Raw genomic sequence first — 24,055 nt, 5'->3', positions numbered from 1 at the left:
CACAGAAGACAGCAGGAAATGGTGGGAACCATGGGCTGGGCAGCTCATGAGCCTTCTAAACATTAAGCTCCCACTCAGCTCCAGATGGCTATTGTCATGGGGGAATGAAGACCCAAGGTTGCTAGATCTTACAGCATTTTATTTATGTTTGTAATTAATTCAACTTAAAAAAAAAAAAAACCTTTTCAACCCTTCATAACCTATGAGGAAAGGACATTTGAAAGCCAATGTCTAGCAGCTGTCTGAGTGTCTAACAATGTCTAGGAATGCAGAACTGGAGCCTTGAGCGGAAGATGGAATGAAATTTGCCATTTTCAGTAATAGAAATGTTTGGAAGGATTGGCCATCTAGAAGAGAATGGTGGAAAAGTGCAGATCTTAGCTTAGGGGAGGCCAAAATCTAGGGCATGGGAGGAGGAAAAGGAACCAGCAAAGATGAAAACAAAAGGTGGCCTCTGATATCGTGGCAGAATCAAGAGAGCAAAATTAAAATCATGGACGCCAAGACAGGAAGTTTCAATAAGACAGCTATCAAGAGCATCAAATATTAAACACAGGTCAATATTTGGGAAGGCTATTGCATTTAGGTAATGAAGTTCAAGTCTCCTGCATTTCCCTAAAATATATCCATATCTTTAAAAGAAAAAACATTGCTGCAAAGGGATGGTCCCCCTGCAATCTTTTTATATTTTTCTATCTTCTGCAAGTGCTAGGACAAGACTTAGCCATTTTGTTGAGTAAACAATCTTCTTTTTTTTTTAAAGATTTTATTTATTTATTTATTTATTTATTTATTTATTTATTTATTTGAGAGAAAGAGCATGAGTGGGGAAGGGGAGAGGGAGAGAGAGAAGCAGGCTCCCCACTGTGCAGGGCGCCCAACGCAGGGCTCCATCCCAGGACCCTGAGATCATGACCTGAGCTGAAGGCAGACACTTAACCAACCGAGCCACCCAGGCGCCCCAATCTTCTTTTTTTTTTTATTTAAATTCAATTAGCCAACTTATAGTACATCATTAGTTTCAGACGCAGTGTTCAATAATTTATCAGGTGCGTGAGCGAACAATCTTCTAAGTCTACAAGATGAAATTCCCTGCACTGGTATCCCAAGACATTCACTTCTTCCTATTGTATTTTATTTCTTATTTTTATATTACTGTGTATAAGCATATATTGAAGCCATCCCAGAATGCCTTTTATTGTTTAATCTCATTTTATGTCCTTAAAAAAAATCATGGTGGCATTACTTACATTTTCTGCTTTTTGGAGAAGAGACATTAGGATGAAATCTAAAGGAAGCCATTTCTCTTACTCTCAGGCTGCAAAATCTATGACAGGGGCTCATCCTCAAGGGTGGGTCTGCCTATTTATTAGCCCCCGACAAGAGCCAATAAAGAGCTCTCAGGTAGAATCCATTTCTATACTTTATTTCCATTCCCGTATCTATCTGAATCTCAAATACTCTTCTAGATGAGGATAAGTAAAAGAAATGCAGGCTTTTAGCTATCTTGAGAATTTCTGATGTTCATCAGACTATTTTGTTTTGTTTTGTACCCTAGATTGGTTCCTACTTTGGCAGTGTTTTAACAACAATCGACATTGATAAAGATTCTAATACCGACATTCTTCTGGTTGGGGCTCCCATGTACATGGGAACAGAGAAAGAGGAACAAGGGAAAGTATATGTGTATGCTCTTAATCAGGTAATGCTACCTCTGAGTTTGGCAGAATTTCAGGAATATCTCTTCCTTTCTTTCAATCTCAAATAAGTAATGCAGTTCCAATTTTGTACTCACTTTAGAAAAAGGAGCGAAGAATCTTTCAGGGCCTCTTTACCCGCACCAACTCCTCAGTTTCTAAATGAACATTTTAGAATTCTAATAAGGTAGTTCAAACCATTAGATGTTTTCTGCTTGGAAATGTGAACTATTCTTTTTTAGCAGAAAATATAGAATAAAGATAAATATAAATCTCATTAAACTGCTAAATAAACTCACAGGGCAGCCATTCATGGCTCTGGCCTGGAGGTGTTGGAAACATTAGCAGTTAAAACTGCATTCGCTGTCAAAACAGTTAAAGCTAGGGAAGCAGAGAGACTGTGGAGTAGTGAATTTTAAGGCAGTGACACCAGTTTCGGCAAACTAGTATGGTCTTTGGAATACCTCACTGGGCTGGAGTGAGATTTTGTTTGCCGCTCCTGACTTTAGACATCATTTGTTAGGTGAAATAATTCTCGATTTCTTCATTAGAAGAGTTTTTTTGTTTTGTTTTGTTTTGCTGTTTATGGAAAAGTCCAGTATTCATCTATTTAGCTTTTTAAATTCTTAGTCTCTCCAATTAATTTTTTAATTCATAAATTGTATATCTTTCTTCCTATCATTTTGTTTGCTTCCTCCATCAATTTTTTTTGGGGGGTCCTGTGCTTTTTTTCCCCTTTTTTCCTAGAACGTGTGTTCCTGTCCATCATTACTAGTACTTTCTTTACTGAGTTTTTCAGGGTTTTTGTTTTTTTGTTTTTTTGTTTTTTGCTTTAGATAGCTTTGGGAAAAGTTTGCTTTTTGAACAGTGTAATTTTCTCCTTGCCCTATAGAGGAGACTACAGAGACTTTTCAAAGAAGCAAATTTGGATGAAGGAAGGATAAAGGCCTGAATTGAGGATTTAAAAATTCAGTTCTTTGGCTTTAAAAACATTCTGTGAGTTATATACTCACTAGTTTGCATTAAAAAGAGAATCCATTAAAATCCTCAATATGCCTTCTTCCCTACACTTCTACAATCTGTTCTTTAAAATCTTTACGTGGTTCTCAGATAAGCACCCTTTTTAAGAAATTTTATAAACTTTACCGTTGATGTACAAATGGTTTTTAACAGCGCTGATTTAGCATGTACTTAAAAATTTCACTATGCTGTAGTAATGATAGAAATCCGTAAGTATCCTGTTTATCGTTCTTCCAGACAAGGTTTGAATATCAAATGAGCCTGGAGCCCATTAAGCAGACTTGCTGCTCATCTCTGAAGCACAACTCATGCACAAAGGAAAACAAAAACGAGCCATGCGGGGCTCGTTTCGGAACAGCTATCGCTGCTGTGAGAGACCTCAATCTTGATGGATTTGATGACATCGTGATAGGAGCTCCCCTGGAAGATGATCATGGGGGAGCCGTGTATATTTATCATGGGAGTGGCAAGACTATAAGGAAAGAGTACGCACAAGTAAGAAGTTAAACCTACACATTCCCACCCTTAAACGATAAGTGGGTTCAATGCTAGGCTTGCTTCTTGTCTTGCTTCATGAGTTACTTGATTTTTTTTTTCTTCTTCTGACTCTATTGGGAAACTAGATTTACTTCTCTTTTCTTTACAGAAGCATTATTTTGTATTTTATCCGTTTATCTAGGTTTTTTTTTTCTTTTTTTTTTTTCCATGTCTCCGTGATTTGCGCTCTTTGAAAAATAAAACAAAAAACAAAAAAAAAAAAAAAAAGAACACTTTTTAACGATGTGATTTAACAGTTGCAGTGTGCCTGATCCTAAACAGAGGATACCACTTTCTGAATAAGAGAACAATAATGATATAATTTAGCCAATAAAGATGAGATTATTGTTTTTATATTCAATATCCGTGTTGTTATAATGAAATTGCATTACATTTATATTTATAACTTAAATTGGTATTTTTTTGTCAAATGAATTTGGGTTCCTGAAGATTTACAATTTCCTCACAAGTAATCCCTCTTGGAAAAAAATCTAAATAATTAAGCTTAACCTGCAGGGATTTCTGTTGTTCTTGTTTTAAATTTATTGTCAGTTAATGGTTCTAATCCATAAATGTAATTTTTTCTATATAAGAAAAATATCAATTTGCAGAAGTATTTAATGCACTATAAAAGTAGGAGAGTTTAAAGGGATTCTTCTAATGTAATTGTCTGTTTTAAGTAACCATAAGTAGTTAGGCATTGAACTACTTATATAACATGAAAAGAAAATCAGAACATCAATTATTTCTTTTTATAGTTGTTCTTTTTGTACTACAGTCAACAAAATTCTCAAAATCCATTCATGTGAAGTTGTGCTTAATTTTTTGTAAAGTGATAATGACATTAGTGAAACAATAAAGTAAAGGGTGTATTTCAGTAACAACACTACCATCCACTTAGTAAATTATTTGTTTTCAAATAATTCAAAAGTCTTCATGGTATTACTTAACTGAAAACAGGCAGTATTAACCATGGGGGCACGATGGAATGAGGAGCTGCAGGAAGGCATTTCTTTCTTGTGTTCTACCACTTTATTCCTTCACTCTTAATCCTGAAAACTTAGTGAAATGACATTTGCAGTAGAAAAAAAAGAGGATATTTAAATCATTAATAATAGGATAGATTGTCATAAGAAATTTATTTTGTAAAATGGTGGTAACTCAAGATGCAGCTTTAAATAACAAGAAAAAAGAATAGTAGAGTTGAGTTTGCTTAATTATTGGCAAAATGCTTTCCCAGGGATAGGTGAGGATGTGCTCACTTGTTTCCATGGTAACCAGAGGTGTATGTGTTTGTGTATGTGATAATCCAGAATCAAACTGAGTGAACTCCTCCAGAACCAATGAGGCAGATGTCTCGGGTTTCTTTCCTGAAAAAATAAGGAAATACTTCCCAATGAGCCACAAACATTTCAGCATGCAGAATGTTTCCATTTGGTTTGCCTTTTTTGGCTTCTTAATTTATGGTTTTTAAGAAGACCTCAAGTTTAGGGAGGGTCTGTCCGTCCTGTCTCCTTGCCATCAGGTTCTATTAAAATGTTATCAGCTTGAACCAAAGCTAAATCAGGAAGTATGAATATTAAACACATTATGTGTGGGTATGTGCACAAATCAGCCTTGAGAACTCCACATTCATTTGTACCTATTGAGTTTATAGTGCCCTTGACTTTTAGCAAAGAAGATCATACACTGGAAAATGTATCTGATGGAATGTGCTATTTATATCCATCCCCCAAATTTCGTGAACCCCAAACTGACCCCTAGGACAAACTTCTACTTCCTCTCTTGCTTGTATGATGTGTTTTCAAGGTTCCAGTATCTTTAAATATCTCTGTGTTATGGGATTGAGTGGGAACTAGAACGGAGAGCCAATTACTCACAATGTTTTCTTTGAGCATTAGAAAAATGACGTTATAAAATTTTTTTCCCTCTCTCTGGTGTCAGCAACCCTGGATTATTTTGTCTGTACTATAAAAAGAATAACCTTTGGTAACATCTGAGTAATTCAACTTGTCTCCACATGAGGGGCTTCTTAGGCAGGTTTCCAAAAGATCTGCAATTTTTATTTTTTGTTAACCAATCCAAGTTCTCAGATTTATTTAAAACTGTTTTTGAAGAGACACTCTGGCATAAAAACTCTCTGTTGGGACTTTTACAGCGTATTCCATCAGGTGGAGATGGCAAGACACTAAAATTTTTTGGCCAGTCTATCCATGGAGAAATGGATTTAAATGGTGACGGTCTGACTGATGTGACTATTGGGGGCCTTGGTGGTGCTGCCCTCTTCTGGTATGTATTTTAATAACATCCAATTCATCCGATGATACTGTACAAATAGTTCCAGAGCTCAGAGTATGATTGGAGCTCGTGTCATACCAAATATCTGTTTTCTTTTGTACCCCATTATTTAGATAAAAGCTATTTAGTTAAAGAACCTGGGGGAGTCAATAAATCTTAAAAATAGAGAAACCATATTAAAGGAACAAGTAAAACCAACTCTTAATTTGGGGTACTTATTATGTGCTTGCCACTAAGGTAGGTATTCTGTTTTAGGGGGCAGCATAGGAAAGAAGAGGGCCTCATAGAGAATTATATAAACAAGAAAATATGCTTAACTTTGAGTTGTTCACAAACTTTTCGGGGTAATTGACTCTTCATTCATTTACCTAATATGTATAATTAGACAATTGTGCATCATTGTCTGTTTATATTATATTTCTATTATATATATTATATATATATATTATATTTATACCATACCATACATAGATGGTAACTGCACATATTGTGGTGAGCATAGCATAATGAATACAATTATTGAATCACTATGTTACGCACCTGAAACTAATATGATATTGTATGTCAACTATACTTCAACTTAAAAATTTGAAGAAAAAATTTAAAAATTAAAAACAGAGATAATGTCTAAGAACTTATGGCCAAATAAAAATTGTACACTAAACTGTACACAGATAATAACCATTATGTTAAAAAATGGTTTAACTGTACAGTAGGCAGAAAAGAAATTGTAAGGTGGTGCCTAGGAAAGGAGAATGCTGGGTAGCAAGTAGCTGTGACTTGGGCAAGGGTTCACCCAGAAGCAGGACTCCAACCCAGAAGTCGCCAGTATCAGCAACAAAGGGTACAGTTAGTCTCTGTTTAAACAGTTAATCCTGGATCAATTTATTTTGATAACCTTAACTCAAAAAGTATTTAGTGTATTCACTCTCATATTAAAAGTACATACATTATAAGGGCAATTTTTACTCTCCAGTTTTGTTTCAAAGGTTTCTTACAAAGCTCTGAAGACTTATTTTTATGGCCTCTTTTACTCCCAGTCAGTGCTTTATCGTTGATGGGCCAAAATGACAGAGTTGGACCCCTATCATTGCCCAGCAGAATGGACCAGACCAACAGACTGGGACACGAGGACCAAGATTTACAATGCTGAAGGAGGGATTTAGAGTGGATATAGGTGGCAGGCAATAAACAGAAGTCCGTCCCAATCAGGGACTTCCAGGAGCAAATATTGAACGCCCCATCATGTGGAATAAATTGCGCTATAACCCCTTTAAAGACCTTGTTGGGGCAGATGGGTGTGCGGTGGGAAGTGGTCAAGGCAGCCTCATTCCTGAAGGATCCAAACTACTAAGCAGGGAACTAGACATACTCGTTCATTACTGGTGAAAGAGTAAACTGGTTAAAACACATTAGAAGGTATTTGCATACAGTATTTTAACAATAACTGTTAAAAAGCCTCAAGAATATTCATACTTTTTAACAAGGAATTTGCTTCCTAAAAATTTTTAAAGATTTAATCTACACCTAAGATATATAATCTTTAGAGTGATCACAGCACTGGGCTAGTAACTATTTAAAAAAAAACACATTAAGACAAATGTCCAATAAGAAAGGACTGAGTAAATGGATTACAATACATGCATATGTTGGAATAGTATATTGTCATTAAAAATAATGTTTCCAGAAAAATACAAATATTGGAAATCTGTTCATTATATTATGTTTTAAAAGTATGTATGGATGTATAGGCATGTGTGTGTATGTCTCCCTGTATATATATATATACACAGACACATCTATATGCATAGATATATATTCTTCAAAGAAAAAAAAGCATATCCAATATTAATGGTGATTATTGCTGAGTGGTAGAATTACAAGTGATTTCTGTTTTCTTTGTTTCCTTTTTTATGTTTTCATGTTTTCTAGGGGTAAGATGTTTCAAAAGAAAAATATAGTTTTTTTAATGCAAAAGCAAATCAAAGACCTATGTATTCACAAGATAACTAGCTATAGAACTTGTACTTGTCTGTACAAGTATTATAGTGCATACAAGTTGTCCATGGGCCTTTGGACTCTTTCCAGATTGAGAACAAATTCAAAGATTCCCAAAATATGGTTTTGGTTCTGAGGTTGCACCTGAGCACTTGATTCCATCTTCCTTCCTTCACAAGCAAACAGATTTTTGCCTTGTGAACTGTAAGGAATGAAAAATAATCTTCCTTCTAGCCTTCTGAGTTCTTGGCTGATACCCTTGTAATAAAAGATTAACAAGAGAAAAACAAATAGAAGTTTATTAACATGTATGCCCCATGTATACGTGGGAGATACCCAGAGAAAAATGAGTAATTCTTTGAGGTGGCTTAGAATTTAGACTTAAATACCATCTTAATAGAGAAAAGGAAGAAGGTATGTAGGCCTCTATAAGGAGAGTAAATACTTTTTAAGGAAGTTAAATGGACCTAGGAAAGACCAGATGGGTGATATGATAGTTTGTGACAAAGCTCATCTCCTCTGGTGTCTCCTGTCCTGTGATAGGAGTCAATCCTTCCTGGTCGATGAACTCCAGTGAAGTTCCTTTTGGAGTGTCTGTCTTTGGGTACAAGGAGAGTTTGCAGAAGCCTCTTCCTGCATTTGCTGTTTGTCAAGTGCCTACAGCTCAAAATAATCCATATACCAAAGTGATATGTTTTGGAGTGACATGGCCTGAGCTCCTATAGTCACATTTTGAGGTAGTATATTCTGCTACCACTCAGAACCACAGCCTAAGATAGTCCCAAAACAACCTGGGTGTCCTCAGAACATCAGATACCATCACTTCTGTGAATCAAAAATTCACCAAAGAGGGACGCCTGGGTGGCTCAGTAGGTTAAGCACCCGACTTTTGGTTTCGGCTCAGGTCACAGCCTCAGGACCCTGGGATCAAGCTCAGCGCAGAGTTAGCTTGAGGTTCTCCCTCTCTCCCTATCCCCTGCTCACACATGCTCTCTCTCTCTCCCTCAAGTAAATAAATAGGGGTACCTGGGTGGCTCAGTAGGTTAAGCATCTGCCTTTGGCTCAGGTCATGATCTCAGAGTCCTGGGATCAAGCCCCGAGGCAGGCTCCCTGCTCAGTAGGGAATCTGCTTTTCCCTCTCCCTCTGCCTCTCTCCTCTGCTCATGTACAAGCTCTCTTGCTCTCTCTCTCTCTCTCAGATAAATAAAATCTTTAAAAATAATAAAAAATAAAATTAAATAAGCACTTTTTAAATCACCAAAGAAATGGAATCCTGAGAGCCCAACTATACACAAAGAAGTATCCCCATCAGTGCATTCACATTGCACTCCCATAATGATGGCATTCATTAAATGTGAAAATGTGTGAATAATCATCATTATTTATGTTTGTAGGTCGCGAGATGTGGCTGTCGTTAAAGTGACCATGAATTTTGACCCCAATAAAGTGAATATCCAAAAGAAAAACTGCCATGTGGAAGGAAAGGAAACAGTATGCATAAATGCTACAGTGTGTTTTGATGTGAAATTAAAGTCCAAAGAAGACACAATTTTTGTAGCTGGTAAGTGTCATACGTATACCAAGTACTTTAGGGCAGCAGGACAATACATTTGGTCCCGCATGATGAAATCCAGTAAGATATTGTATTTTACCCCATGATAGGGATCTGCTTATCACATTTGCCCCTGTGAACATGTTGAACCTTGAAAAAAAAATCTACTGAAGAAAGACTATGTTATGGAACCCAATAAAATCTGGAGCAGAAACTATATGCTTATATGCAATGGTCTCCACAGTCCATAGTTCCCCTCTGGCTCTCCCATTTACCACAAACAACCAGGTGCTAAAAACAATAATAATAATACCATTTCAGAAGTAGAGTTTAGAGATTGGACCAGGAGCCCAGTTTTCCTTCTTGTGGGTTTTCACAACCCCTCTGTTCCTTCTCCTGCTCTCTCTTTGGTAAGACTGGTATTACAAAGTGCTTGAATGCTTTGCCACCCCCACTTCCTGAGATCTCTTTGCTCCGCTTAGAAGGTGACCTGGTTTTTGAGAATCAGACATGTTCCATGTGTGTGTTCTCGGGCACAGTCTAGGTATGTCTTCCTCCCTACACATACACTTCCTAAGGTGGCTTTTTAATGATATTGAAATATGTTGGAGTCAAAACTGTGGAGGCCATAGGCTGCAAAAGAGTAGTTTACTCTATAAACCAAATGTAAGTAGAATATGAAAAATCATTAATCCTTAAAAGCTATTTTTCATAATTATGCTCTGCAATAGCCCTCTGACTAGAAGATAAATGAGGTAAAAATGTAAAATATGATTTACATTTTCATATACAACATTGTTTCAGTCTCATTTAATTTTTATAGAGTAACTAAGCAATCAAATAAGTAGGATTGTTGCCTTTTTAGAAAGTATAAGTTTAACTTGTTTTTTATTTTGGTACGACTATTTTATTAAACTTACTTATTAAGCTTCTTTCATTATGTGCTTTGAACAGTCTGAAGTGACTTTTTCATAAAATTGATAAGAGTTCATTAGTGTATATTTTTTTTATCTATTGAAATAAAATCAGGGGCACCTGGGTGGCTCAGTTGTTAAGCATCTGCCTTCGGCTCAGGTCATGATCCCAGGGTCCCGGGATTGAGCCCCTCATCGGGCTCCCTGCTCAGCGGGAAGCCTTCTTCTCCCTCTCCCACTCCCCCTGCTTGTGTTCCCTCTCTCGCTGTGTCTCTCTCTGTCAAAGAGATGGATAAAATCTTTAAAAAATAATAATAATAAAATCAATATTCTAAACAGGGCTTCAACATTGCTAAACTAAAAAAAATAATTTAAGTGAAAACCCAATAAACACATGCATGGTCAGAAAATTAGTTTATATGTTGGTGTACATGTGTATGAGTGTGTGGGTGTGCATATGTACATATACATTATAAAATAAGTGTGATTAAACATCAAAGGCATAGTGAACTCAGAGAGTGGTTCTGTAGAGTTCTTGAAGGTTATCTTCATGACTAAGACTACCATTGTACTACAGTAGTGTGGATAAGCTGAGGTAATAGAAATTTTTTGTTGACTGATTGCTCAAGAGATTTTTCTATAATGTTAATTTAATGAACTAGACCATATAAAAATTACCTCAAGTAAATATTTTTGTCATTTTGTTTCCAGATATGCAGTACCGTGTCACACTAGATTCACTAAGACAGATATCACGAAGTTTTTTCTCTGGAACTCAAGAAAGAAAGATTCAAAGAAACATCACAGTTGAAGAATCAGAATGCACTAAGCTCTCCTTCTACATGTTGGCAAGTAAATCATATGTTATAGCTGCTTTATTCCAAATCAAGAATAAAGCATAGATGTCTTATTTCAAGTCAATCTTATGGATTTCATTTCAAAGTGCACATGATGAAGTAAACTTCATTTTATTTGGTCACTTTTATCAGAAAATCACAGGTCTGGTTTTCAAATTTCCAAGTGCATTTCATAAAACTATCTTTCCTCTTCCCTGTGTGTGTTATCAGTCATCTTTATATTATGGAATTGTAGAAGGCACAGTGCACTAGTTGATAAGAAACCTTCTGCCTTCATTCATTCATTCATTCATTCATTCATTTTTTATATTCATTCATTTATTCTTTCAAACTGAAAGCATCATTTAACTTTTGTGGGCCTCATCTGTCACATGTGGATAAGTGATTACATGCCCTGAGGAGAAATGTTGGGCCATAGGCTTTCTGGGGTCTCTTCTTGTCCACAGAACTATGTATTTCACTTTTTGACTTTAAATTAAAGGGAAAAAAATCTGGCATTTTCTGTTATCCATAGACTTTGTGCTACCTAAGTTTCTTTCTGTTACAGTAATAAGGAAGCCTTGGAAAGCAAATTATTAATCTCTGTAGATGGCTAGGAAGCCAGTTTGAACCATTTAAAATGCATTTTATTTAGTCACTATGTAAATGTGAAATGTTCCTAATAAGGGCAGGAGTTTCTTAACATTTTCTTATAAGGTACATGATACTTAAAGAAAAAAAAAGAGGGAAGAATGGATGTAATGAGAAAACACAGATTTTAGTGACTGAGACAGACTTGGGACTTATACATGATCCTGGAATTTTAAAGGAAAACAGGCCAATTTCCCCCCACCTCTGATTTATTTCTGTATTCTTGATGTATTCATACTCTATATTTTTAAAATATTATAGTCAGGGTAGGGAAGTGACAGAAAACATGCCTGTTGATGTACTGTAATTTTCTTCAGTGATTTTCAAGTCAATATTCCCCACAGAATATATATCAAAATTAACTTATCTGTCAACACTAAGATCAATCTATAATCAGAAAAAAAAAACCGGAGTTATCCCCCCATTTACTTCATCAGAACTGAACATTTAGGAGTTAGAACTTGTATAAAATTTGAAAGGGCGTGAAACTAGATGTGCCCCTGCCTTCAACCTGCTAGAAATCACTGTAGTGTATATTTGTCCAAAATGTAGAATCTAGCTATGTGTAGGCACTTGGTATTAAAAGGAATGAACTAGTTTCAAAATTTCTAAAATTCTTTAAGTTTTAATAGATACATTAACATTTGTTCTGGAGTCAGCCACGATGGAATTTGTCTCAAAGGCTTCTCTACATTCCAAATGATTTTGACCAAGTTGTTTAGTCTCTTAGAGGCCCAGTTTTTCATTTGTAAAATAATGACTATAATAGTTATTGATTTTGGAGGACTGTTGAAATACTTCTCAATAATGTGTGTAAAGCTCATAATTCCGGACATGCCATAAATGATGGCTGTTACTAATGATAGTATAAAACGATATTGGTTGCATTCCTATTACTTACATATCATTTTACATTATAAAATTCTTGCAACTTGAGGCATATATTATACTAACGAAATTCAATTCAATTTAAAGAAAGTTTGCTCATTTGAACTTGAGAGACTCTCCTAGAAGTATTACATGGCAGTTTTTAGCTCAAGATCTCAAGAGAAAAGATATTCTTCTACAAGCAGCCCAGAGTAGTATATCTTGACGTGGCAAAGTATGGCACATCCTATTACTCCAGCAGGGCCCCCGAGAAGCTGGCGGTGGATCAACTGGTCATATTCTGAAGACTCTGCATTCAGCAGTGTCCCTTATCAAGGCAGAAGGCAGTCTCTCTCCACAGAAGCAAAAGCCTGATGAGATCATATGTCAGATCAGGTGCACAAGAATGTTCCATCAAGCATAACCCACAGGGGCAGAAGAAGGAAGCCATAAGAAGGTCAGAACATTCAGCAAATGTGATACCAATGATAAAATATATTATGCTTCAACCTGTAGGACAAGCATGACTTTCGGGACTCTGTAAGGATAACTTTGGATTTTAATCTTACCGATCCAGAAAATGGGCCTGTTCTTGATGATTCCCTACCAAATTCAGTACATGAATATGTAAGTCATATTTTTTAAAATTCAGAATGCCTATATGTGAACATATTGAGGGGAAAATACCTGAAACATATAAACACACATACACAAACCTACGTCAATTTTTTAAAAAAAGAATGAGACTCTTCTAGACTTTTCTCAACTCTTCTATTTCCCATTGTTGGAGGGAACTTACAAATAGCACCTCTTTTAATCTCTGCTAAATTTAGGACCAGTTGAAAGAACGACATGGTTTAACTTCCTGGAACTCACTTTATTACTAATGAGCACTGGGTTGCATACATGGCTTGGGCATATTGGGTGTCCTCCTACTGAACAAGGTTTAGACCACAAATAACCAAGTGCGTCATCAGAGTGCTCATTAATCTCAGGCCTCATTCAAGGGGGGCCCACCTCATAAAACTTGCAGAATGGAAATATAGAGCAAGAATGTATGCTTCCCATGGGCACACCACTGCCCCAAGAGCAGAAGAGGTGGGAAGGGACTGAGCTGTGTTCACCCTGCTCCTGCTTCCAAATTCACAAAGTCCAATGTCTCACCCCTGAGAAAGAGTGAGTGAGCAAGTAGAAAGATGGGGTGGCACCAATGGAGGAAGCATTAGGGATGGGGAATTAGTTTTCCCCATACCCATATCTTTCACTTTCACTTTCACTTTCTTCCTTTCAAGTATATTTATTGGGTAGCTTATCCATACCAGGCTTCAGAGTTTAGTCTAACCTAAGAAACAGGTATTAGGTAGGAATTAAAGCATGTGCTCTGGAGAACTTAATTGTTTTATGGGAACTTCTGCCTACATAGAAAGTCAGGGCGCACACCCCTGAAGTTGTGACATTTAAATTGAGACCTGAAGCAAAAAAGATTTTCCATCCTATTCACAGGAGTGGAGGGAGCTGTGTTTCGTGCACAGAGATATGTGTAAAAGTTCTGAGGCATAAAGGAACTACACTAAACTCTCTAATGTGGCCGAAGCTGAAGAGCAAGGGGGGAAGGTGATAGGGATGAGGAGGGGGGCATAGGCAGGAACCAGATCATTCTGGACTTTGTGCTACTGCACAGATATCTTGAAGAGCAAAGGGAATGCTATTGATGGTTTCAGTTGGTTCAGTGATAGTACTGGATTTATGTATTTTTGAGGATTACTCCAGCTGCAATGTAGAGAATGATTAGGGGAACAGTGATTGGAACAAGAATGGGTGCAGGAGAACACTTAGGAAGCTGTTGCATTAGTTCAGGGAGGAAATAAGGATGGCTAGACTAGAGGTGAAGGTGGAAATGGAGAGTTTGGAGATACTTAGAAGGGAGGTAGAATGGACAGATCTTAGCGAAGGTTTAGATAAAAGGGTGAGGCTTAATGGGAAGACCAGTCAAGGAAAGCTCCTAGTTATGTGGCTTGACCATTTTCTACCTCTGAGCTCTATTACATTCCTAAGTATTTGATTCTTTTCAATAGAAAATCTCATAATTGGGGTTGAGTGTTAAAGTGTTCTCTCATAGATTTAGATCTTAGAGTACTTGACTTGATTTTTCTGAAACGCTCCTACTTTGGCAGACTAAAAGTGAAAAACATCTGTGAAAAATTGTGCATTCTTTAAAGGACTGGAAGAATTTATATTCAGGGAGTTTATTATTTTTCCCTATAAATTGTAGGAATAAATCTAAAATTCCCTATGATTTCTGCAGTGGAATCTGTTCTTTTTATGAGTTGGTTAACTTAGTTTGGCAATATATCATTTCACTAAGCGGGTTAATAAGTAATTTTCAGTCATGCTTAACTAAATGTTGAAAAACACTTTCCTGTGACCATTTCAGATTCCCTTCGCCAAAGATTGTGGAAACAAGGAAAAATGTATCTCGGACCTCGCCCTGAAAGTATCCACCACAGAAAAGGGCCTGCTTATTGTCAGGTCCCACAACGATAAGTTCAATGTTAGTCTCACAGTCAAAAATAAGAAGGACAGTGCCTATAACACCAGAACCATAGTGCACTATTCTCCAAATCTAATTTTTTCAGGAATTGAGGTAAACTTTTAGTTTTATATTTGTTTATTCTTGTAATAATAATTTATTGAGCCTACTTTTTCTGCTACTGAACTAATTGTTTTTATTGGGTTTAGAAGAATAGAGAGCATTTTGTACAAATTATTAGTACTCACTCATGGTGAAAGTACCAAACTTTTTTTAAAAGTTTTGTTTTGATGAATGTCTTTAGAGATCTATGACTTTTCTTAGATTCAGTATGAGGAAAGTATCACTGATGTGTCAAAATCATACCTTTCATAGAGGCATTACATAGCTGAAATTGAGACAAAGTCAAAGAAAAGTATAAACATAACAAAGTCAAGAAAGTTAAACAGAGGTGCAGTAATGCATGTATGGAACAAAAAAATGCTTACATAAAGAAAAATCAAGATACTATTTCTCATTTTCTATGTAAAATCCTTACACTGGCAAGAGAGGTGTTAAATTACAATGTCTTAGTGTCATTACAGAATTTTTTTTTATCTTGGCAATAACATAGCTGAATAAGATGCTATGTCAGGAATAATTTGTACTTCCACATTTGAACTTTGCTTTTAATTCTGATCTCGGAATGAATCCCCCTTAGTTACAATTCTATCTATATAGATATGAATTAGCAATATGTATGATTCATATTAAAAGCAATACCCTTATTAATTATAATATTAAAACTCTATTGTCTAGTTTCTGTAAATTCAGACTTTCACTGATATTTCTCTCTATTTATTAGGATATCACTTAAAAACATGATGACTAACAGAGGCTTAAAAAAGTCCTCCATTACTACCACATATTTTAGATTCAGTAAAGAATGTTAATTATAAATCCAAATGTGCAGAGTGATGTTGGAAAAATATTACCACTGAATTTTTCTCTGGAAAGGGGACTATATTAAAAATCATTGCCAGTATCCTCAACTAACTTCATGGCCTTGGTAGAGAGGGAGAACTATAAAAATCAATAATGCATCTCCTCTACTTCTATTAATGATAAAAACAGTAATAATAATGACAGTCTTTTCCTGAGTCACATTATGTTCCAGGCACTGTTCTAAGCATTCCACTTATTCAATTGTCATTAAGTAAATAGGTATTATTGTACTACAGAGATTCTAAGATAAACCCTTTCTGTCACATTTTAACTTTGCTGTAACTGCATTTTACAGTTGATGTGTTTACTTAACTGGCAGCATTTTCCCCCTCTTATTGGTATGCAAAATAATGGTGAATGGCATTATTATTATTATCTCCTATTCAGTGGCATTTTCAATTTGATGAAATAGAGTATGACTAACCTCACTTGAAAGAAAATCAGGCTCAGAGAAGTGAGGAGTCTTGACAAGGAGAAAGCTAAGAGTGATGGAGTCAGAATTTAACTCCTGGTGGTCTCAGGTCAGAACCCATGCTCTTACCACTGAGTGAAACTCTTCTCATGACAACCACTCACTGTGGGCTTCCATAGGGCAGTCGAGGACGTGTGGATTATTTCGTCCAGCCACCTAATCACCCTGTGCGGCACATGCTGTTAGTATGTCCGTTGTGCTGTGGGACACCTAGACAAGATATGCGATGTGCTTTGTCCTTCAGTCTCCCGTAAATAATGTTTTCAGATTTTCCATGGTTGGTGACACAGGTGATCTCAGAATGCTGTGACTATCCCAACTAAATTGAGAGACAAATCTTAACAAGGCAGAGTCCAAGGCACAACTGGGAAAATTCTGGAAAACCAAGCTCAAGTATTTCACCTGTGTGTCTGCTCTAATTCTGTTTACTTTTTCTTCCAAGGCTATCCAAAAAGACAGTTGTGAATCCAATCATAATCTCACATGTAAAGTTGGATATCCTTTCCTGAGAAGAGGAGAAGAGGTAAGCAGATTCTAAAACATACATGTGGCAATTGGATATGAAAAATATTATGCTCAAAGTTAAATATATAAGTCCCTCTAGTGGTATTTTAGGGTGATGTAGATGAAGAAGATTGAGTTCAAAATTTTGAGATATTGGAATCAAAAGCCAATTATTGCATGAGTCAAACTCAAACGTTAAGACAAAATTAAAAATTTATACTTGATAATTTATCTTATAGTAGTAGGATTTTCTGACCTGTACACCACAACAGATCTTTCACGCAGATTCGTTTAGAACTTTGTATAGAAACTCTTTTTTCATTTCTCTGTCTCTTTTTAATAATATCCTCATTGAGATATAATCTACATACCATAAAATTCACTTATTTAAACTGTACAATTCAATGGGTTTTTGTTTATTCACCAAATAGTGAATTGTGCAGCCATCACCTCAATCAGTCTTAGATCATTTTCACATCCCCAAAAGAAAGTCTGTACACATTACCAGTTACTTCTCTTTTTTCTCCTCCAGTCCCTCCCCCAACCTCAGGCAATCTACTTTCTTTCTTTATGGATCTATCTATTCTGGGCATTTCATATAAATGAAATCATACAGTCTGTGGGCTTTTACAACTGATTTTTTTCACTTAGCATAATGTTTTCAAGGTTCATCCATGTATCAGTAGTTCCTTTTTATTTCCAAATAAATTCCACTTTGTGGTTGTATCATATTTTATTTATTCATCTATCAGGTGATGGGCATTTGTGTTGTTTTTCCACTTTTTGGTCACTATGAATATCTGTGTGCAGGTTTTGGTGTGGGCATGTTTTCCATTCTCTTAGGGTGGAATTCCTGGGTTATATGATAACTATGTGTAACATGTTGGGAAACCGAGAAACTGTTTTCCAAAGTGACTGCACCATTTTTCATTCCTACCATAAGCAATGTATATCTTTCTTCACATTGTTACTGCCTTTTTTTTATTATAACCATCCCAGTGGGTATGAAATAGTATCTCATTGTGACTTTGATTTGCATTTCCTTAATGGCTAATGATGTTGAGCATCTTTTCATGTGCTTACTGACCATGTGTATATCTTCTTTGGAGAAATGTCTATTCAGATCCTTTACCTATTTTTTAATTGGGATGTCTTTTTTTATTATTGAGTTGTGAGAGCTCTTCATATATTTTGCTTTCAAGTCACTGTTCAGATATATGATTTGCAAATATTTTCTCCCATTCTGTCTTTTCACTTTCTTGATGGTGTCCTTTGAAACATGAAAGTGTTTACTTTGATGAAGTCTAATTAATCTATTTATTCTTTTGTCACTCATGCTTTGCTAACCCAAGATCACAAAGATTCACTCCTATGTTTTCTTCCCAGAGCTTTATAATTTTAGCTGTTACCTTTAGGTCTGTGATCCATTTTGATGAACTTTTGTGTATTGTGTAAGAAGGAGAAGGTCCAATTCTTTGTCCATGGATGTCCACTTGCCCCACACCACCTGTTGAAAAGGTTATTCATTCCCCCATTGAATTGTCTTGGCATTTTATTGAAAGTCAGTTGACCATAAACATATGGGTTTATTTCTTGATTCTTAATTGTACTCCATTGATCTATATGTCTGTCTTTATGTTGGTACACTGTTTTGATTACTGAACTTTTCTGTAAATTTTGCAATCTGAAAATGTAAGTCTTTCAGCTATGTTTTCTTTTTCAAAATTGTTTAGCTCTTCCAGGTCCCCTGTATTTTCACTTGTACCTTGGGATCAGCTTGTCATTTTCTACTAAAAAAGCCAGCTGGGAGTTTGATAGGGATTATATTGAATCTGCAGATCAATTTGGGGATTATTACCATCTTAAAGATATTAAGTCTTTGATCTGTGACCATGGGATGTCTTTCTGTTTATTTAGATCTTCTTTAATTATTTTCAAAAATGTTTTGTATTCGGCCGCCTGGGTGGCTCATTTGGTTAAGCGACTGCCTTCGGCTCAGGTCATGATCCTGGAGTCCAGGGATCGAGTCCCACATCAGGCTCCCTGCTCAGCAGGGAGTCTGCTTCTCCCTCTGACCCTCTTCCCTCTCGTGCTCTCTGTCTCTCATTCTCTGTCTCTCAAATAAATAAATAAAATCTTTAAAAAAAATGTTTTGTGTTCTACAGAATACAAGTTTTACACTTCCTTTGTTAAATGTATTCCTAAGCATTTATTCTTTTTTAATGCTATTCTTTTTTAAAGTGAGAGAGAGAGTCGGGGGCAGATGGAGAAGGAGAGAAAGAATCTTAGGCAGGCTCCACACTCAGATGTGGGGCTCGATCTCTGGCACGAGATCATGACCTGAACTGAAATCATGAGTCAGATGCTTAACCAACTGAGCCACCCAGGTGCCCCTTTTAATGCTAATTTAAATGAAATTCTTTTCTTAAATTTATCTTCAGATTGTTTATTGCTAAAAATTAGAAATACAAATGATTTTTGAATATTGATCTTTTATCCTGAAACCTTGTTGAAATTATTTATTAGTTCTAATAGTTCCTTAGAGGATTCCTTAGGATATTCTATATACAAGATCATGTCATCTGCAAGTAGAGGCATCCTTCCCAAGCCAATGCCTTTTATTTCTTTTTCTTGCCTAAATGCCCTAGCTGAAACCTACAGTAGTACTTGAACAGAAGTGAGGAGAGTGCTTTCATGTCTTTTTAAAAACAATATTTGTTTCCATGAAAAACAGAGAATAGTTATCTCACTTAATGATAAACAACACATTTGCATATATTTTCACTGAAGGTTGCTTTTCAGTATGAATATTTGCTCCTCTATTCATATTGAGTTAATGAGGGAAATACTTAATCAAAGTGATGAGATAAGAAGATACTTTACTTACTTGACTTAGTCTTTTAAAAAAAGATAGAAATACTATCCCAAATATTTATTTCAATTTCTTCACATATAATATTTTGTAATATAAGACTTCAAAATAGATCTTTATCATCTTTATTACATATCCTAAAAAGTTGACAAACACTGAGTTGGACATCTGGAAATGTCAGAGTCACATACCTATAATGAAGTCTTTAGCTTCTCTTTTTGCAAATGAGTATTCAGAAAAGCCTTTTCCCTTAACATATATGGCATGGCTACTAGTGATTGAAGAAACTACAAATGATAGTAATTATCATTGAATTCAATAAACCATTTTATCTATGAAACTAACTGGATATACCAATTTACTTTTGGAACCTCATTATCAAGCCCATTTCTTGACTATCTCAAATGAAATTTATTGTGAAATTGCATTTCTTCCCTAAAAATCTATAAAACATATATCATATTTGAAAAATACACCCATAATTCCTCTATTTTGATATGGAAATAGTGAATTTCAACTCATGTCTATACCTTCCTCTGAACACTTTAATTAACCATGGAATTATCTCCATTTCTTAAAGAATAATGATATAGTCTGTGTTACATTTCAGCCATTTAAAGATATTAATTGCAATCTTAGTTATTTTTCAACCACTTTTTTCTTTCTTTAGCATTTCCTTGCTACTTAAGGTAAAAGCTTAAATCAAAGCATCTCATGCCATCAATAGAGAGATGGGAAGTTAATTTGCAAGGGATTTTTGCATGGGCTCTACACTTAAAATATACTCTGACTTCAAGATCTAGATTTATAGTTTAAGAATTTCAGGATCAGGTCAATATGGAATAAGCACCGTCTTCAACCCCAGTTCTCTGCTAGTATCTTCCCGAGGTCCAAATGCCAAGACTTATATGTCCAGGCCAGTCAGGGGATTAAGGAAAGGCAGGAGAAAAATGAGCACACTGTGAGACTGGCAATTTGACCTTCTATAAAGTATTGTAGCTCAAACCCACCCAGTAAATCTATTAGAATTATGATTACTGTTTCAAAGCAAGAAGCACACTGCAGACATGCAGATTCTTAAGAAAAAAAATTTTAATGTAACTCAAAATATATGTGGGAAAAGAAAATACAAAAGAAAACTTCACACATAATATGGTTCAACCATGCAAATCTCATGACACCTGAATTTTAATCATCCCTTCTGTGAATGGTCCTAAACTAATTAAAAGAGCTTTAAAGATCAAACTCTGTCCTGTCTGGCACTTAATCACAAAGGTAAAATTTTAGGTAGTTTCTATCAATTGTGCATTTTGAGCCATCTATTTAGCTGGCCAAATTCCAAAACACCCTAGTTAGCACAAACCAAGATTAGTTTTCAGGATAGGAAATACAGCTTTATAAAGATTATCATGAGGAGTCTTGGACTAGAACTTTGCTGAGGACCTATTTCTTCAAATAAGTAATCCAGTTTCTGGCCTACCTGTCAGTGTTTATGAAGAGTCCTGAATTATATAGTTTATATGTTTTTCTTAGGTATTATTTTAACTATACAATTTGTAAATAAAACTTACTGCATTATTATTATTATTATCATAGTTTATTATAAATAAGCCTTTTATTTTTTCATTTTGTTTTTATTCCTTAAAAGTCCAAAACTTTTTTATACTATCAAATTAATGGAACCAAGTAGGTTTTCCCCTATTTTATAATGAACATGTGTAGATGGTTACTGCTACTTGAAATTGTTACATATTAAGGAGGCTTTTATTATGACCATTTTATAATTACATTTTTATGATTGTGATCTGGTAGACTATGGTAATATAATACATAGAATGTACCTTCATGGTAATAGCTGATGTAGTATAAATTATTTTTATTAATATAATTTGAATAAAATATTTAAATTCAATATTAATATACAAAGCATATTACATATTTACATTTATTTTTGAAAGATTTATATTTTTCTGAAAAGTTAAAAACATATTTAATTTTTTTTAGTTTTTGATGTAGTGTTCTATGATTCATTGTTTGCATAATGTATTTACATTTAAAAGTACATGTATGTTATGTCTTGTTATATTTTTGAGATGTGATTAGGTTTTATTTTCTAAGGTCAGACTTCTTAAATAACTTTGCAATTTCAGTATAGGTAATATCATTAATGTAATTAAACATTTTGATCAAAGTAAACATTTTACTTCTTTATCTGTTACTAAACTAAAAATATTTTTATTTCATAGGTTACTTTCAAAATATTATTTCAGTTTAACACATCTTATCTCATGGAAAATGTGATCATTCATTTAAGTGCAACAAGGTTGGTTGATATGTATGCATAAGCATATGTGATATAAGTGTGTAAGTATATAATTTCAGGTATTTAGAATATTTTGCTCTATAGACTCACTGGAACTTCTTACAGCTTTTATGAGATCAGTAAAAGCAGAAGGCAGTGAACGCCTTTACTTCACAAAAACATCCTTATGATTAACTAAAAATAAAGAAATTTTTATTTAATAGAATTAATGCATCTACCAAGATTAAACCTTTGGTTCTATGAGCTGTAAAACATGTTGTAATCACACATCACTTATACCTGCCAAACTGCATTTAAATTTTTTAAAATTTTACAGGATTGCTAATTTAACTTTTACTGCCATCACGGTCAACTGAATCATTAGATGGACTTAAATTTTATGATGCCCTTTTGTAGTTTAATACATTTCATCCAAATCATAGATATCATAGAATACCCAGACTAAAAATAACAAAGGGCTAATAAGGAAATTGAAATAGTGTCTTAACTTTCTTCTAAGTGTAATCATCCACTGGACCATAAACTCCTTGAGATAAAGTTCTATCTCTGGTTGCTTTATTCCCTAGTAGCTAGCGTGGTGCCTCACATCTAATAATCACTGAATAAATGTAGAATGAATGAATAAATGAGAAAATAAATTAATGGGTAAATGAATTCTGTGTGCTCAATTTAATCAAGCTCAACAAATATTTATTTGATATCTACTACAGACAAGATATTGAATTAGTCACTATAGGGAATACAAAAATTAATAAGGACATGAACTTAATGGAGTAAACATTATAGTAGGGGGCTAAGAAGACTAATATATAAATTATTATAAAAATATATATATATAAATTATAATATAGGATACAACAAGGAAAATTCATTAAAGAAATATAAGCTGTGTATCAGAGACTTAATAGAGGTTGAAATTAAATCTACTTGGCAATGAGACCCCAAGAAAACTTGATCAAGGAGATTACAATTGAGAAGGACCTTAAAGGGTGAGTAGCAATTCATAGAAAGGTTGGTAAATAGAATTAGGTGGAGCATTTTAGGAAAAATATACAGCTTGAGCAAAAACTCAATGGTGGACCACTAGGTCTACTGAGGGAATATCAGGTAATCCATTTTAGCTCAAATATAGAGAATACATAAAGGAGTAATGAAGATAAACAGGGGGTGTGCATCCTACCATGTTATGGTGAGTATTGAATGTCAGAATGAGACATGTTTTCTTAACTGAGCAAACCATAAGGAGCCAGAAAAGTTTTTGAGGGGTGAAGTGTATATACAGAGCTAGCTGTTTCTTAGGAAGATGCAAGGTTACTTTATCCATAATCCTCATAGAAGTTTGAGAAAACTTGGACTATATCAGTGTGGTTTTCACCCTAGCTACAATTCAGAATCAACTTGGGAAATTTAATAATACCCATTTCTGACCTCCCTCCCCACCCTGATTGAAAAACAACCACAACAACAAAACAAACAAAAAATACAAAAACAAAAATTCTACTCTTCTATGCTTTTATTTAGTTGCCAAGATAAGGTTCCCTTTCAAATGCTCAGAAATGTCTCTAGTCAATAGTTTCAGATTTGTCTGAACATGCTATGTATTTTCTAGTGACAGTGAAGAACCTCCTGAAGCCCTTTCTGATAATGAAGTAAACATTTCTATCCCAGTAAAATATGAAGTTGGACTTCAGTTTTACAGGTAGGAGGAAACTGCATTTTTATGTTGATGCCTTTCTACAAACCCAGTGGTTCTCAAAGTGTGGTCCCTGGCCACGGTCATCAGAAGCACCTGGGAACTTAGGCAAATTCTTAGCCCCACCCCAATATACTGAATCAGAAACTCTGGGGCCCAGAAATCGGTGTTAAACAGGCCCTCCGGGTAATTTTCATGCACTCTAAAGTCTGAGACCCAGCATGCTAAATAATCTTAGATGTGAGGTGCTAATGATGCTGGATTGCATTAGCAGTCCAGTCTAAACTCATTAGCAATCCACTCTAAA

General features: G+C 35.1%; 1 protein-coding gene across 8 annotated transcripts in view; it reads left to right on the top strand.

Annotated features, from left to right (window-relative positions):
• The window catches only part of ITGA1 (integrin subunit alpha 1), a 168,464-nt gene that overhangs the window by 119,780 nt on the left and 24,629 nt on the right, over positions 1–24,055 (top strand). For all 8 annotated transcript variants that reach the window (XR_012377588.1, XR_012377587.1, XR_012377586.1 and 5 more), the window contains 10 exons: positions 1,559–1,702; positions 2,955–3,212; positions 5,413–5,543; positions 8,945–9,111; positions 10,728–10,864; positions 12,887–12,997; positions 14,805–15,014; positions 16,799–16,879; positions 21,979–22,055; positions 23,665–23,754. Coding sequence is in view for 5 of the 8 variants with exons in the window: in XM_073890924.1 (XP_073747025.1) it covers positions 1,559–1,702; positions 2,955–3,212; positions 5,413–5,543; positions 8,945–9,111; positions 10,728–10,864; positions 12,887–12,997; positions 14,805–15,014; positions 16,799–16,879; positions 21,979–22,055; positions 23,665–23,754 (1,406 nt within the window). In the remaining 3 variants the exon portion in view is untranslated. The remainder of the gene's footprint in view (positions 1–1,558; positions 1,703–2,954; positions 3,213–5,412; positions 5,544–8,944; positions 9,112–10,727; positions 10,865–12,886; positions 12,998–14,804; positions 15,015–16,798; positions 16,880–21,978; positions 22,056–23,664; positions 23,755–24,055) is intronic.

Source organism: Callorhinus ursinus, unplaced genomic scaffold (genome assembly GCF_003265705.2).
Source record: "Callorhinus ursinus isolate GAN/ISIS: 27379988/994484 unplaced genomic scaffold, GSC_fseal_2.0 scaffold3, whole genome shotgun sequence".
NCBI classification, from domain to species: Eukaryota; Metazoa; Chordata; class Mammalia; order Carnivora; family Otariidae; genus Callorhinus; species Callorhinus ursinus.
Note: the sequence above shows the minus strand (reverse complement) of the source record. Positions and strands in the feature narration are given on the sequence as shown.